We start from the raw sequence: 13,836 nt of genomic DNA, 5'->3' as shown, positions 1-13,836 counted from the left end.
CGGTCAGAGAAATCTATTTCCCCCAAGTTACTGAACAGTGAGCATGTGACTTAAGTTGTGATGAAAATGCGAGTTTGCACATAGACAGGTGACTGGGAGGCATACTGCAGTTGGTTTTGGTGCTGAAAATAAAAACATTTATGTATAAAATCTTTCAATAGTAGATGAAACAGCCTTCCTGGAACAGGGCTGTTTTACCAGAGCCAAGTGGACTGGTATTACAGGAGTCAAGCAAAGGGATCTCTGGAAATTCCTGCTGTCAGACCTGAAGTGACTGGAGGGAGTGAGTGCTGGTTACAGTGTGCCTAGCTGGTGATAATTTTATGGGGACACTGTGAAGATTTCACATTTAAAGTTCACTATATACCATGTGAAATGTGCATTTTTGTATGTGTATGATTTGGCACAAGCCTAAAGTTAGAAATTTGAAAATAGCCAAACCTTTAATAAAGTTACTAGAGAGAGTATGATATAAATTGATGAAGGTTGAACAAGACCTTGCAAATCTTAAATGATTTTGTTGGAAGAAGTTAAAAATAGTGATTCTTTGAGAATAAGTCCCCACAGAGGCAGACGTGTAGCTCATAAAGTTTGCTGAAGTAAAGGTAGTTAATTACACGTTGGCTGACAACTGGTCCTAGTTTGGAAACTGAGTAATTGGGGAGAAAGGGTTTCACAATGAATTGAGATATGGTCCAGGAGAAGGACAAGGCTGGGTGAAAAGGCTGCTGAGGTTAGTAATAGAGAGGGTCCAGAGGATACTTTTGAAACTAAGATCTGACATGTTATTCTTTTCATGTAAAGGTTAAACACGGGAAAGCCACTATTTATTAAATTACCTTACTATTTCATGCTCTGTTAAAGTGAAAAAATTGAGTTCTTGTATTATTTTTATACAGGGGGAGCATTTTGGTTCCATAGAGGCTACAGAGGCATTTTTTGCCATGACTAAGCTCTTCCAGTCAAATGATGTAAGTAGAGGAGGTCTCCAATTTACAAATGCGAACCAATACGGCTGCTTTATATTATCGTGCATTGTGCTTCCGATTGTGTAGAAATCAAGTTGTGAATGGAATCTAAGAGTTTGTTTGCAACCCAGGGACTACCTTTTATTAACTGCTGGTGGGGGAAAAAACTCTGCCTGTTTTTTGACTGGGTTATTTATACCAATGTGTTCCAGTGAACAATGCTTGAAAATAGTGTGTTTCATGTGTGGTTCATCATTTCAAGTTGATTCCACCACTAATGACCAGATTACAGCCACCAGTACTCTACCTTTGTGACATACTGTCCAAAGTGCCTATCTCAAGCACAGCACATTTTATTCTACTGTTCCCAACAACAAAACTTCCAAAGACCCATCCTTCTATTTTATAGAAACTGTGAAAGCACTTACTGTTGCCGAATTTAGATTTTAGTTGGGTCTTTAAATGAAATTTAGAAATCACAGATAATGAATTGTTTGCGATTGTGTGACTAAATTGACATCACAGGCAGTTTATACGTTTCTCGTGGTAAAGCAGATCAGAAATTTGTAGGATCAAATGATTTACTCATTCAGTGGATCCTTGTAAGTATGCTAAAGATTTATAATTAGCAATTTTTTAGGTCACATGTCACTTTGATTCTTTCATGTTAACCCAAAACTGCAGTCATTTGTAAGACGAGCATTTATTGTCTTTGAGAAGGCAGTGGTGAAATGCTTCAATGAACAGATGCAGTCCATGCATTGTAGATACAATCACAGCACAATGCATGGACGAAAATAAATGCAACACTAGGACTATTCACGACCGATAAAAGCCCCTCTTTCCTTTTCTGCCCCCCCCCCCCCCCTGTAATTTGGAATTAAAACGTGATAATGCATATTCGAGGGAGGAAATGGCTTTGAACCCATTGTCCGCAAAATACTCCAATAGGGGTTTTCCCTGCCTTGTGTTACAGACTAATTGACTGTTCTGAAGTGTCAAACCTGCCATTATTGTCTAACACAGCCACTTGTATGACAGAAGGTGACTGAGATGGACTGTAGTTCTTTTTCATCCAGCAACAACTGGCCTCCTTGCTTTTGTTTTAACCTCAATGGCATTATCTTGTATGAATTAGAATGTTCTCGGTGGACTTCAGCGGCTGTTGGATGGAGGAGATACCATTTTGACACTTGTCGATAGAAAGCTGGCTTTGATACCATTAAGGGGGCTCTGAGATGTCTGAGGCTGGATCAAAGGTGAAGGGCCGGGCTGGTGACTGTCATCCAGAGAGGACATTCTGAGCATCTTAGTGCAATCACCATCATGTTGTGGCTGTACAGCACATTGGTTAGGCCACTTGTGGGATATTGTGTGCAATACTGGTCTCCCTCCTATAGGAAGGATGTTGTGAAACTTGAAAGGATTCAGAAAAGGTTTACAAGGATGTAAATCTTGGAGGATTCGAATTGCAGGAAGAGACTGAATAGGCTGGAGCTGTTTTCCCTGAAGCGTTGGAGGCTGATAGATGACCTTATAGAGGTTTATAAAATTACGAGGGCCATGGATGATAAACAGATGAGGTCTTTTCCCTGGGGTGGGGGAGTCCAGAACTAAAGGGCATAGTTTTAGGGTGAGAGGGGAAAAATTTAAAAGGGACCCAAGGGACACCACCTTCATGCAGAGGGTGGTGCATGTATGGAATGAACTGCCAGAGGAAGTGGTAAAGGCTGGTATAATTACAACATTTAAAAGGCATCTGGATGGTTACATGAATAGGAAGGGTTGAGAGGGATATGGGCCAAGTGCTGGCAAATGGGACTGGATTAATTTGGGATATCTGGTTGGCATGGATGAGTTGGACCAAAGGGTCTGTGTCTGTGGTGTACACCTTTATGTATCTATTTGATATTATCATATAGCATTGGGACCTCAACAGGATTCATTTTAGAGCAGGATGTAGAGAGGGAATAGAATCATGTCTACTGAAAACTGGTGACGAGCAGGACAATGTTGTCTCGTTTGGATTATGTTTTGCTCAATAACTTACATTCATTGTGAAATCTTGTGGTTTCAAATTATGTCTGCTGTGATTGGCTTTACAGTTATTATATTGTAAAGACAAAGTAATTTATTGTACGAGGATTGCTCCTTAATAGGATGCTAAACAAATACAAACCTACCCCTTCCTAGATTAATTTTTCTAAATCTGTTCAATGAAGTAAAGGAACTGACTAATTTTTATGCACACATTGTCAAATAATTATTGCTGAAAACTGTTGACATGGGATGTCAAAGAATTAAGTTTTGTTTCTGCTTTTTATCTGGATCAGCCGACCCTACGAAGGATGTGCTACCTGACAATCAAAGAAATGGCTAACATTGCTGAGGATGTCATCATCGTTACCAGCAGGTTAGTATCACAGGGAATCTATTAGCAGGTAGTTAAAACACTTCGGCTTCAGCTTTTCCCTTATCCTCCTAACTTGGCTGTTTGCCCATTCCTTCCCCAATTCTGTTTCTATATCTTACGGTCTTGTCGGAGAATGTGATTGAGAAGGGTATCAGCCATGATTAAAAGGTGGAGAAAACTCGATGGGCTGAATGGCCTATTTCTACTCCTGTACTTTATGGTCTTATGAATTAAAGTTGGTCTGTGGACCCACGTTCCTTTGTACTGAAAGAGTAAGAGACTGCAGTCCATGAAGCTTGTCACTGTTCGTCTGGCAGTGGCTTGTACATATGAGCAGAGTGTTTATGGGATTGCTTTCTTGTTGACTTTGCTCTTGTTGGCCTGTTTACCTGTTGCTCCTTTTCCTCGCTGACCTGGTTTCATGTCCTGTTAGACTTTGCTTAAACATTTGGATGAGGTGCCAGAGTATGGAGCTCCTGCCAGTGCCAGTTTATAATAAATTTTTTAAAAGCTGTTGAAATAGCAACTTTAACACACAGAGAATTTCAGTCAGTAAAATACAACATGCAGGAATACCATATGCTATAGAAATTTACCTGCAGGGTGATTTTGTTCCGGTGTCTTGTAATTTTGATTGTTACTAGTTTATGGGAAATAAATCAAACCACAATGACTATACTACCGATTGCAGACAATACAATCTTCATAGGCAGGGGCTGTTAATAACATTTACTCTCCATCACACAGTATACTGTTTCCACAGTAACACTTCTCTTTTACTTTTTTTTTACAATGGTATATTTCTCCTGGTCCAATTAATTCAAGATGTAAAGACCTTGCAGCGTCTGAGCACCTTTTAGTCAAGACTACCTTATATTAATTTCTCTCCATGTACTTGTTGCAAATGACCAATCAACATGTTTTTGAAAGTATTTGTGAGGAGGACTATTCAAACAGATTTGAGGTCTGATCAGATTGTAAGAAAAGAAAGCTGAAAGTTAGGGAGATGCACAACATGGAAGTTTCTTGGAACAAGCAAGTCTGGGTCGGAGATAGTTCATTGAAAGTCAATAGGCAGCTTTCGGTGCTCAGTCCAGGTGCTTGAGTTCATATTCTTGGTTCATTTGCTGGTGCAACCCTAAGATGCTGGCTTTCACATGAGAGGTTAGGGCGGCCTGGCCTGCGCTTCTGGTGGGTATAAAAGATCCCACTATTTTGTAAGAAGAGCAGAGGAGTTTTCCTTAGTCTTGGACGATATTTATCCCTTTAGCAACATTGCTGTTTGTGGGATCTTACTGTGGCCAAATTATCTGCAATAATGCTAAGTTACAACAGTGACAGTGTTGTAAAATGATGTATTGACTTTAAAGAACTCTTAAAAAGCGCCATGCAAGTTGTAATCTTCCTTCCTCCCGACATCTAAATAGTGTTTTTTAATAAACAGCCCCCATTACAGATGTATGTGGTTTGACAGTTAATTGATCATATTAGCCTGAAAAGGAATACTCTTTATAGTTACAGTTAAGAGGATTAGGTTTTTGCAATCTAGCTAAGTTATTGCTTCAGTTATTCTATATATTTTTTTCCTTTAGCCTGACTAAAGACATGACTGGGAAAGAAGACAATTATCGGGGACCTGCTGTGAGAGCACTGTGTAAAATTACTGATGTAAGTACCGTGCTCAAAAGGCAGACCTGCATGTGGACATAATTTATAGGATGATAATGTTTTAAAAATCAAATTATAAAAGAGTTTTTGTTACTAACGCAATGTCTCCTTCTATTTGAATCTCAATTCCGCAGCAGTAAGGACTCAAAATTGAAGATTGTCTGCCTAGTTTCCAGTAGAAATGGGTGGTGTTGCCCATAGAATGGTCCTGGAATGACTGGGTTCAGATTCTGGCTGCTGCTGAAATGATTACATTGGTGCAGTGGAATTTGAAACACCTTGCTGGGATACAGCAAGAGATTTCTTCATCTTGCATCTAACCAGCTCAGAGATTTAATTATGAAAAACATATGTTCTCGTTCCCAATACTGACATCACTGCCCATAGTTGTAAGCATTGAAAGTGTAATTGTCTGTATTCATAAGGCAGTTTTTTTTCTGAAGAGATGTATTTCTGTTTTCACATGTATTTTGACAGGTTTTTTTGATTATATCGTTTTCCACTTCTGGCCCGTTGTACATCCTTGGTTTTCATTACTCCATCTTTGGCCAGTGTGTCTTTGAATGTTTAAGCCCTGGGGTTTCCTCCCTAATATTCTCTGCCTTTTGAAGTCTTCTTGACCCAGTGCCATTGATCAAAGGGACGTTCTCCATTTGGAGTCGGAGGATGTCAGGAGCCCTGACTCTATTTTCACGTCCTGAGATTGCAGTGGTAGGGCCAAGGCTACCAAAATAACACATTTTTCAGCTCTGATCTCCAGCATCTGCAGTCCTCCTAGAGACCTGGAATTGTACAGGTTTTAGTGTCTTTATGTAACACCAGACACTTAAGCTATCAGGCTAACTGTTCAAGATAAATTTTCCACAGTAGCAAACCCATAGGTCTGTTCGTACATTCATCAGGGTTTTAAAAAAAAGCTGCAGGGAGTGATTCAGCGCAGATAGTTTATCATGCCTCGGTCAATATATATTGATTATCTTTTTTTAAAACAGGTCTGAAAACATTTCTTCAAGGCAGCAATGTTTTAAATGGAACTTCAAAAACAGAAAAATAAAGCTATTTCAGTACATTATAAGTCACCTTAACTATATCTAAAAAAGTAAATAACATGCTTACGAGGTGGAGAACTATAGCAGAAGAACTGTTAAAGCCATCTCTCAATAGATCTGTTAATCTACGTTGTGAGGATGAAACTGACTAAAATGTTTTTTTTTATTATATCGTTTTCCACTTCTGGCCTGTTGTACATCCTTGGTTTTCATTACTCCATCTTTGGCCAGTGTGTCTTTGAATGCTTAAGCCCTGGGGTTCTTATTGCAACTGTGTGTTTTTAATTTAGATGGTTAAGTAAAACTCTTCTAAACTAGGTTAGCCCTATTGCTGTCCTTGCCCACTGCTCTTGTCAACTCTTATTACTTCTGTAAGGATCTGTGAAAGCAAGAATGGTTTAAAGCTTCGAAATTTCGAAGAGCTTTGCACTCTTCTCAGTGCAGATGTGAATCAAGCGGAGGTGCCAAACAGCAAATTTTTTTTAAAAAGTGATATCCTACAAGCAATATTGCAAAAGGTCCTGGTCCTGGACAGGCTAGATGTGGGAAGCTTGTTCCTGATATCAGGGAAGTCCAGAACTACGGGTCACAGTCTAAGCATAAGGGGTAAGCCATTCAGGATTGAGATGAAGAAGAATTTCTTCACTCGGAGTTGTGAACCTGTGGGATTCTCTCCCACAGGAAGCTGTTGGGGCTATTTCGCTAGATATATTCACGATGGAGCTGGACGTGGTCCTTGCAGCTAAAGGCATCATTGGGATGGGGAGAGGGCGAGGATGGGATACTGAAATTGCATGATCAGCCATGATCATATTGAATGGTGGTACATGCTCGAAGGGCTGAATGGTCTCCTCCACCTACTTTCTATGTTTCTATGTGTGTTACTAGTGCCATGTGTTAGTCAGAGTAGAAACAGTAGGTTTCGGATTCCTGCAGCATTGAGACCGGTTCTGGGTGAGCAAGGACCAGTACAAGCTTGGCAGGATTGACACTACTGTTCTAGGGGGAGTCTTGCTGGAGTGGTTGGGAAAGCTTTAAACTAAGTTGGCAGGGGGTGGGAGCCTATGCACAGAATCAGAGGAAGGGAAATCAAGGACAAAAACAAAGGCAGATTAAGAAAAGTATTGAGCAGAGAAATCAAGGGCCTGGATCAAACAAGGTCACAGTGAAAAGTAATGGGGATGGGCCATGTAATGTTAAAAAGGTAAACCTTAAAAGTTTGTGCCTTAATGCAAAAAACATTCACATAGAATCATAGAATCCCCTCAGTGTGGAAGCAGTCCATTCGGCCCATTGAGTCCACACTGACCCTCTGAAGAGCATCTCACCCAGATCCACCTTCCCCATCCTGTCACTGTAACCCTGCATTTCCCTTGGCTAATTCACCTATCCCTGCAGATCCCTGGGCACTATGGGCAATTTAGCAAGACCAATTCACCTGACTTGAATTGAATGAATGATTTGAATTTATTGTCACGTGTACCGAGGCACAGTGAAAAGCTTTGACTTGCAAGCAATACAGACAGATCACAGAGTTAAGTAGCATAGATAGTTAATAATAGGTAAACAACGGCAAAAACAAAAACACAGGTACAGGCAAATGCTAAGAGTTTGAGAGTCCATTCAGTATTCTAACAACAGTAGGGTGGAAACTGTTACAAAACTGGCTGGTGCATATGTTCAGGCTTCTGTACCTTCTCCCCGATGGTAGAGGTTGTAGAAAAACATTGCCAGGGTGGGATGGATCTTTGAGAATGCTGGCGGCCTTTCCTTGACAGCGGGCTTGATAGATTGAATCTGTAGATGGGAGGTTGGCCTTTGTGATTGTCTGGGCCAAGTTCACCACTCACTGTAACCATTTCCGATCTTGAATAGTGCAGTTGCCATACCAGGTAGTGACAGAATGCTCTCGATGGCCCACCTATAAAAGTTGGCAAGGTTATTTGCCGTCATGCCAAATTTCCTCAGCTGCCTGAGGAAGAAGAGACATTGTTGAGCCTTTGTAACCAGTACATCCATATGAAGAGTCCAAGAAAGCTTGTTGTGGATGACCACTCCGAGGATCTTGGCACTCTCCACTTGTTCCACCTCTGTACTGTTAATGTGTAGGGGGGCATGAGTAACATCCTGCCGAAAGTCAGTATTGAGTTCCTTGGTTTTGCTGGCATTGAGGGCTAGGTTGTTCTCAGTGTACCACTTTTCCAGGTCTTCCACCTCCCATCTGTAGTCTGTTTCACCGCCTTCTGATATTTGACCAACTATGGTGGTGTCAATAGTGAACTTGTAAATGACATTAGTCTGGTATTTGCTGACGCGGTCATGGGAGAACAGTGAATACAGTAGGGGCTGAGTACATACCCCTGGGGTGCTGCAATGTTGAGTGTTAGTGACAATGAAATATTGTCCCCAGTCTTCACTATGGCGTGTGGGTCAGGAAACGGAGGATCAAGTAGCAGACAGTGGGGCTTAGTCCGAGTTCTACATCTTTGGACTGTGGGAGGAAAAAGGAGCATTCGGAGGAAACCCATGCAGACACTTGGAGAACGTGCAAATTCCACACAGTCGCTCGAGGGTGGAATCAAACACAGTAGCCTGATGCCATGAGGCAGCAGTGCTAACAACTGAGCCACTGTGCTGCCTAAAAAAAAGGATAAATTTATCATGCACTTGGATGAAAACAGAATTATGTAGCTGAGATTGTAGCCATGCTAAATTGCCCGTAGTGTTAGGTGAAGGGGTAAAATGTAGGGGAATGGGTCTGGGTGGGTTGCGCTTCGATGGGTCGGTGTGGACTTGTTGGGCTGAAGGGCCTGTTTCCACACTGTAAGTAATCTCTTAAAAAAATTAGGGAGACATGGCTGCAGGTTGACCAGGAATGGGAGCAGAACATCGAAGGACAGACATAAAGGAAAAGGCAGTGCAATTTCACTGCTGGTTAAAGAGGAAATTAACACAATAGTAAGTATGGAGTCCGTAGGGTTGAACTGAGAAACACTAAACATTAACTAACAACAAAAACAAAAATTGCTGGAAAAGCTAAGCAGGTCTGTTAGCATTTGTAGAGAGAAATCAGGATTAAAATTTCCAGCAATTTCTGTTCTTGTTTCTGGTTTACAGCATCTGCAGTTCTTTTGGTTTTAAACACGAAATATTAGTTGGGCTTCTCTGTCCCATTAGTTTTTAAAGTGTTGACCTTCTGGAAGGTGCTGTTTCGGATCTCTTTCATTCACTCTCTTATATGATTCCTGAAGGGCACCATGCTGCAAGCTATCGAAAGGTACATGAAGCAGGCAATCGTGGACAAAGTGCCCAGTGTCTCCAGCTCAGCATTGCTTTCCTCCTTGGTGAGTGCTGTTGTCTGTTGCAAAATATATCATAGTAACTTGGTATAGGAATAATGCTGACTTGTCCTGATATGGAAGTTATTTACACAGCCTGACTCCATTTCTTATTACTTTAACTTCCTGGTAATTCATTACTCTGATTTTATACAGTGGCATTTTATGAAGGAATGACATTTGTCATGTCAACTCGAAATGCTGTACGTGCTGCTTTGGGATTTTGAAATTCAATTGCAAATATCATTCGATGGATATGTTGGAAGAGGATGTCATTAATCCACTGTTTCCTTTGTATCCTGCAGCACTTGCTCAAGACCGGCTTTGATGTGGTGAAGCGCTGGGTGAACGAAGCACAAGAGGCAGCCTCCAGTGACAACATTATGGTGCAGGTAAATCGAATGGTTGCACAATTTAAAGTCGATGCAAACTATTCACTGATAACACTGACAAATTGAGTATTGTGTACAGTTTTGGTCACTCTCTTGTAGGAAAGACGTAGTTAAACTGGAAAGAGTGCAAAGAAGGTTTACAAGGATGTTGCTAGGACAAGTAAGCATGAGTTACAGGGAGAGATTGGCCAGGATAGGGCTTTAATCCTTGGAACGTAGGGGAATGTGGAGTGAGCTTATTATAGCCTTTTTCCCAGGGATGAGGAATTGAAAACTGGAGGGCATAGGTTTAAGGTGAGAGGGGAAAGATTTAAGAAGGAGCTGAGGGGCAACTTCTTTATGCAGAGAGTGGTGCATGTATGGAATGGGCTGCCAGAGAAAGTGGTTGAGGAATGTACAATAGCAACTTTTTGAAAAAAATCATTTGAGTAGGTACGTGGATAGGATGAGTTTGGAGGGTTGTGGACCAAATGCGAGCAGTTGGAACTAGCTGAGTGTGCACCATGGTCAGTATGGACCAGTTTGGGCCAAAGGGCCTGTTTCCATGCTGTATTACTCTATGATTATAAGTTAGTGGGTATGTATGCTACCCAGTGTGCTACTTAAACCCATTGCACTTCAAGACTCAAGATTGAATCTGTACTTTTCTGTTGAATTAGCTGACTGCATTGATCATAGGAGATCAGAAGCAAGGAAGTAATTTAGAAATCACCATTTAGTCTGTAGCTGGAGTATTGTGCCCAGTGCTGAGCAGCAAATGTTAGGAAGGATGTCAAGTCTTTTGAGGGGGTGTACAGAAGATCTGCTAGAATGGTATTAGAGATGAGAGAATCTGATATTATTCTACTTAGAGAAAGTACTGAAGGTGATTGAATAGCCATTTTGAAAATTATGGATGGATTTGATAAGAGTGCTGAAAAGAAATTGAAAGAACTGCGGATGCTGGAAATCTGAAACAAAAACAGAAATTGCTGGAAAAGCTCAGCAGGCCTGGCAGCACCCTTGGAGAGAGGATGCTGCCAGACCTCCTGTTCAGAAGATGGGTCATTGGACCCAAACTGTTAACTCTGACTTCTCTCCACAGGTGCTCCCAGACTTGCTGAGCTTTTACAGTAATTTCTGTTTTTGTATTGAGAGAGTTCTGCACCATCAGGCTTACTGCTTTTTACTTAAGATGGTAATCTATTGGGTTGTCTACCTGTTCAAAAGGAATTCAACAATTCCCATTTTAACAGCGATTTTGTCAGCATTCTAGACAATATTCCCTCCACAAATGCCACTATAAAGAGCTTATTAACTTTTCCATGTCTGCATATTGTTTGTATACTTCCTCCAAAACAGTGGGTGACTGCACTCCTTTCTTTCAGTATCATGCCCTGGGGCTACTGTACCACATCAGGAAAAACGACCGGCTTGCTGTTAACAAGATGGTGTCGAAGTTCGCACGCCAGGGCCTCAAGTCACCATTTGCCTATTGCATGATGATCCGCATCGCCAGTAAACTGTTGGAGGAGGATGACAAGTGAGAACTTTTCAGGGTCAAATGAACCATGTTCTTCTGTTGTACCAATTGGCACTTGTGACAAGGTCTCCCACACTTGACTGAACTAGCAAGGATCAAGTTGGTGCCTTTCATAGCTCTCTCCTCTGTCTCCCTCAATCGTATAATGAGCAAGAAGTCTGCTGCTTGCAAGAAACATGTATGAAATGGGTTTAGACCATCTCAATGCATAGGAGTGCATTGACACACAGAAACAGGCTATACAGCCCAACTGGCCTATGAAATGGCAGATAAAGTTTAATTTGGATAAATGTGAGGCATTGTATTTTTGGTAAACCAAACAAGGGCAGGACTTATACAATTAAATGTTGGCCCTTGGGTAGTGTTGTAGAACAGAGACCTAGAGGGGTTCAGGTACATAAATATTTGAAGTTTGTGTCATAGGTAGTCAAGGTGGTTAAGGAGGTGCTTAGTGAACTTACACAAAAGGTCTGAGTAATGAAGGTATAATAGTTGGGACATCATATTGAGGTTGTACAGGACATTGGTGAGATGTCTTCTGGACTATTGTGTGCAGTTCTGCGTTACCCTGTTTAGGAATGAAATTATTAAATAAGGGAGGGTCCAGAAAAGGTTTTGCTGGGATGAAGAAAGGATGGGAATGGAGGCTTTGAGTTATAAGGAGAGGCTGGGGAGGCTAAGACATTTTTCACTGGAGCATAGGAGGTTGAGGTGACCTTGGAAGTTTATAAAACCATGAGGGGTATAGATAAGGTGAATGGCAGATGTCTTTTCCCTAGGGTGGGGGATTTTAAGAATAGGGGACATATTTTTAAGGTGAGAGGGGAAAGATTTGAAAAGGACATGAGGGGCAACTGTTTTTAGTGGTTTGTATGTGGAATGAACTTCCAGAGAAAGTGGTGGATGCAGGTACAGTAACAACGTTTAAAAGGCATTTGGATAAGTACGTGAATAAGAAATGTTTGGAGAATTATGAGCCAAGCACAGGCAGTTTAGTTTGGGATTATGATCAGCAGGGACTAGTTGGATTAAAGGGTCTGTTTCTGTGCTGTATTCTGTGTTTGCCCCACAAGCACTTTCTCCTGGTTCTTCTTCATCTGAACCTGTCAGGAGATCCTAGTATTACTATCTCTCTGGCAGTCCCTGTCAATACATCAGTGCTGTTTGCTTCAACTTCTCTTTGTGGTGGCATGTTCTATATTTGAACCACTTTGGATGAAGAATGCAGGTCCCAGTATGGGCTTTATAATATTAACCCTGGTTCCTATTTTGATTGAACGTTTCGCTCATAGATGCCACTTGAAGGCTGATATGAGAACTAGAAAAATATTTAAACAAAATGCTCATTTGTGTTGTTTGTATCGCCAGCAAGCCTAATATTAATTGGGCTGTCCGCTGGTGCATTGAGAAATTGCAGTTGGTCCTTATTCCTTGCAACTGCTGCAAATGAGATGGAATAACATTTTGAAGTTGCACCAGGGGCACCACAGGGAGGACTAAGCTCTGCAGTTAGCCACATTTTACTTAATGTGGGAGAGCTTGTTTGTAACATGGTCTAAAATTAAAAATATCATTGTACCATGGCTCTAACTTAATCACAAAATGCATCAAAAAACATCAAGACTCCTAAACACCATGCTTGCTAGGAGCCAGTGGGATAATCATGTTGATGCTGTAAAACATAAGTTCAGGTGGCGAAATTTCAATTAAGTAACTAAATCTGGAATTAAAACTAGTCTGGTGGTGACCATGTAATCATTGTCACTTATCATAAAAACCTATCAGGTTTATTAATATCATTTAGAGAGAGGTGCTGTGCTTACCTGATCTGGCCCACTTGACCCACTGGAGAGTCAACCACTACAATGGCTTAGCAAGCCACTGCATTAAATATAATAGCTACCAAAAGTCTGCTAAAAAGACCTACACCACATGCACTACACTGTTTCAAGAAGACCACTTACATCACCTTCACAAGGGCAATTACGGTTGGGCAATAAATACTGGCTTATCTTGTGAAACCCACATCCGGTAAATGAATAAAATAAACCAGAGGATGGTTTACACACTACAAGGATTGGAATAGTTTCTCTTAGATATGGCCTTTCATAGGAATAGGCTATTCAAGCTGTTGAGTGTTTCACCATTCATTGAGATCATGGCTGATTCATATTTAAACACTGTTTACCTGCCTTGGCTCCATATCCTTTTGTGCCCCAGTCTAGAAAAGAAAGCCCTTTGACCTTGGATTTAATGTGATCAACTTGGGTGGAATTTAGTATTTTTTTTTGTGGAGGAATTTAATGCTTCTATTGTCTTTTGTGTGAAACTGTATCCCAACTTCCCTTCTGATTAGCCTGGCTCTGAGTTTGAGATTGTGTGCTCCTATTTTAGACTCCTCCACATATTCTTTTTTTCATTCAACGCACACAGACCAAAGAGGCCTCAGAGGGTTTTGTAGTCCGTTCTGGGTTAGTGCACTACAA

General features: G+C 41.1%; 1 protein-coding gene across 2 annotated transcripts in view; it reads left to right on the top strand.

Annotated features, from left to right (window-relative positions):
- LOC140483589 (coatomer subunit gamma-1) overlaps nt 1–13,836 on the top strand; it is a 74,641-nt gene that overhangs the window by 23,728 nt on the left and 37,077 nt on the right. For both annotated transcript variants that reach the window (XM_072581823.1, XM_072581822.1), the window contains exons 4-9: nt 900–971; nt 3,302–3,381; nt 4,974–5,049; nt 9,350–9,442; nt 9,742–9,828; nt 11,196–11,350. In XM_072581823.1, the coding sequence (XP_072437924.1) occupies nt 900–971; nt 3,302–3,381; nt 4,974–5,049; nt 9,350–9,442; nt 9,742–9,828; nt 11,196–11,350 (563 nt within the window). The remainder of the gene's footprint in view (nt 1–899; nt 972–3,301; nt 3,382–4,973; nt 5,050–9,349; nt 9,443–9,741; nt 9,829–11,195; nt 11,351–13,836) is intronic.

Source organism: Chiloscyllium punctatum, chromosome 12, assembly GCF_047496795.1.
Source record: "Chiloscyllium punctatum isolate Juve2018m chromosome 12, sChiPun1.3, whole genome shotgun sequence".
In the NCBI taxonomy this organism is placed as follows: Eukaryota; Metazoa; Chordata; class Chondrichthyes; order Orectolobiformes; family Hemiscylliidae; genus Chiloscyllium; species Chiloscyllium punctatum.
Note: the sequence above shows the minus strand (reverse complement) of the source record. Positions and strands in the feature narration are given on the sequence as shown.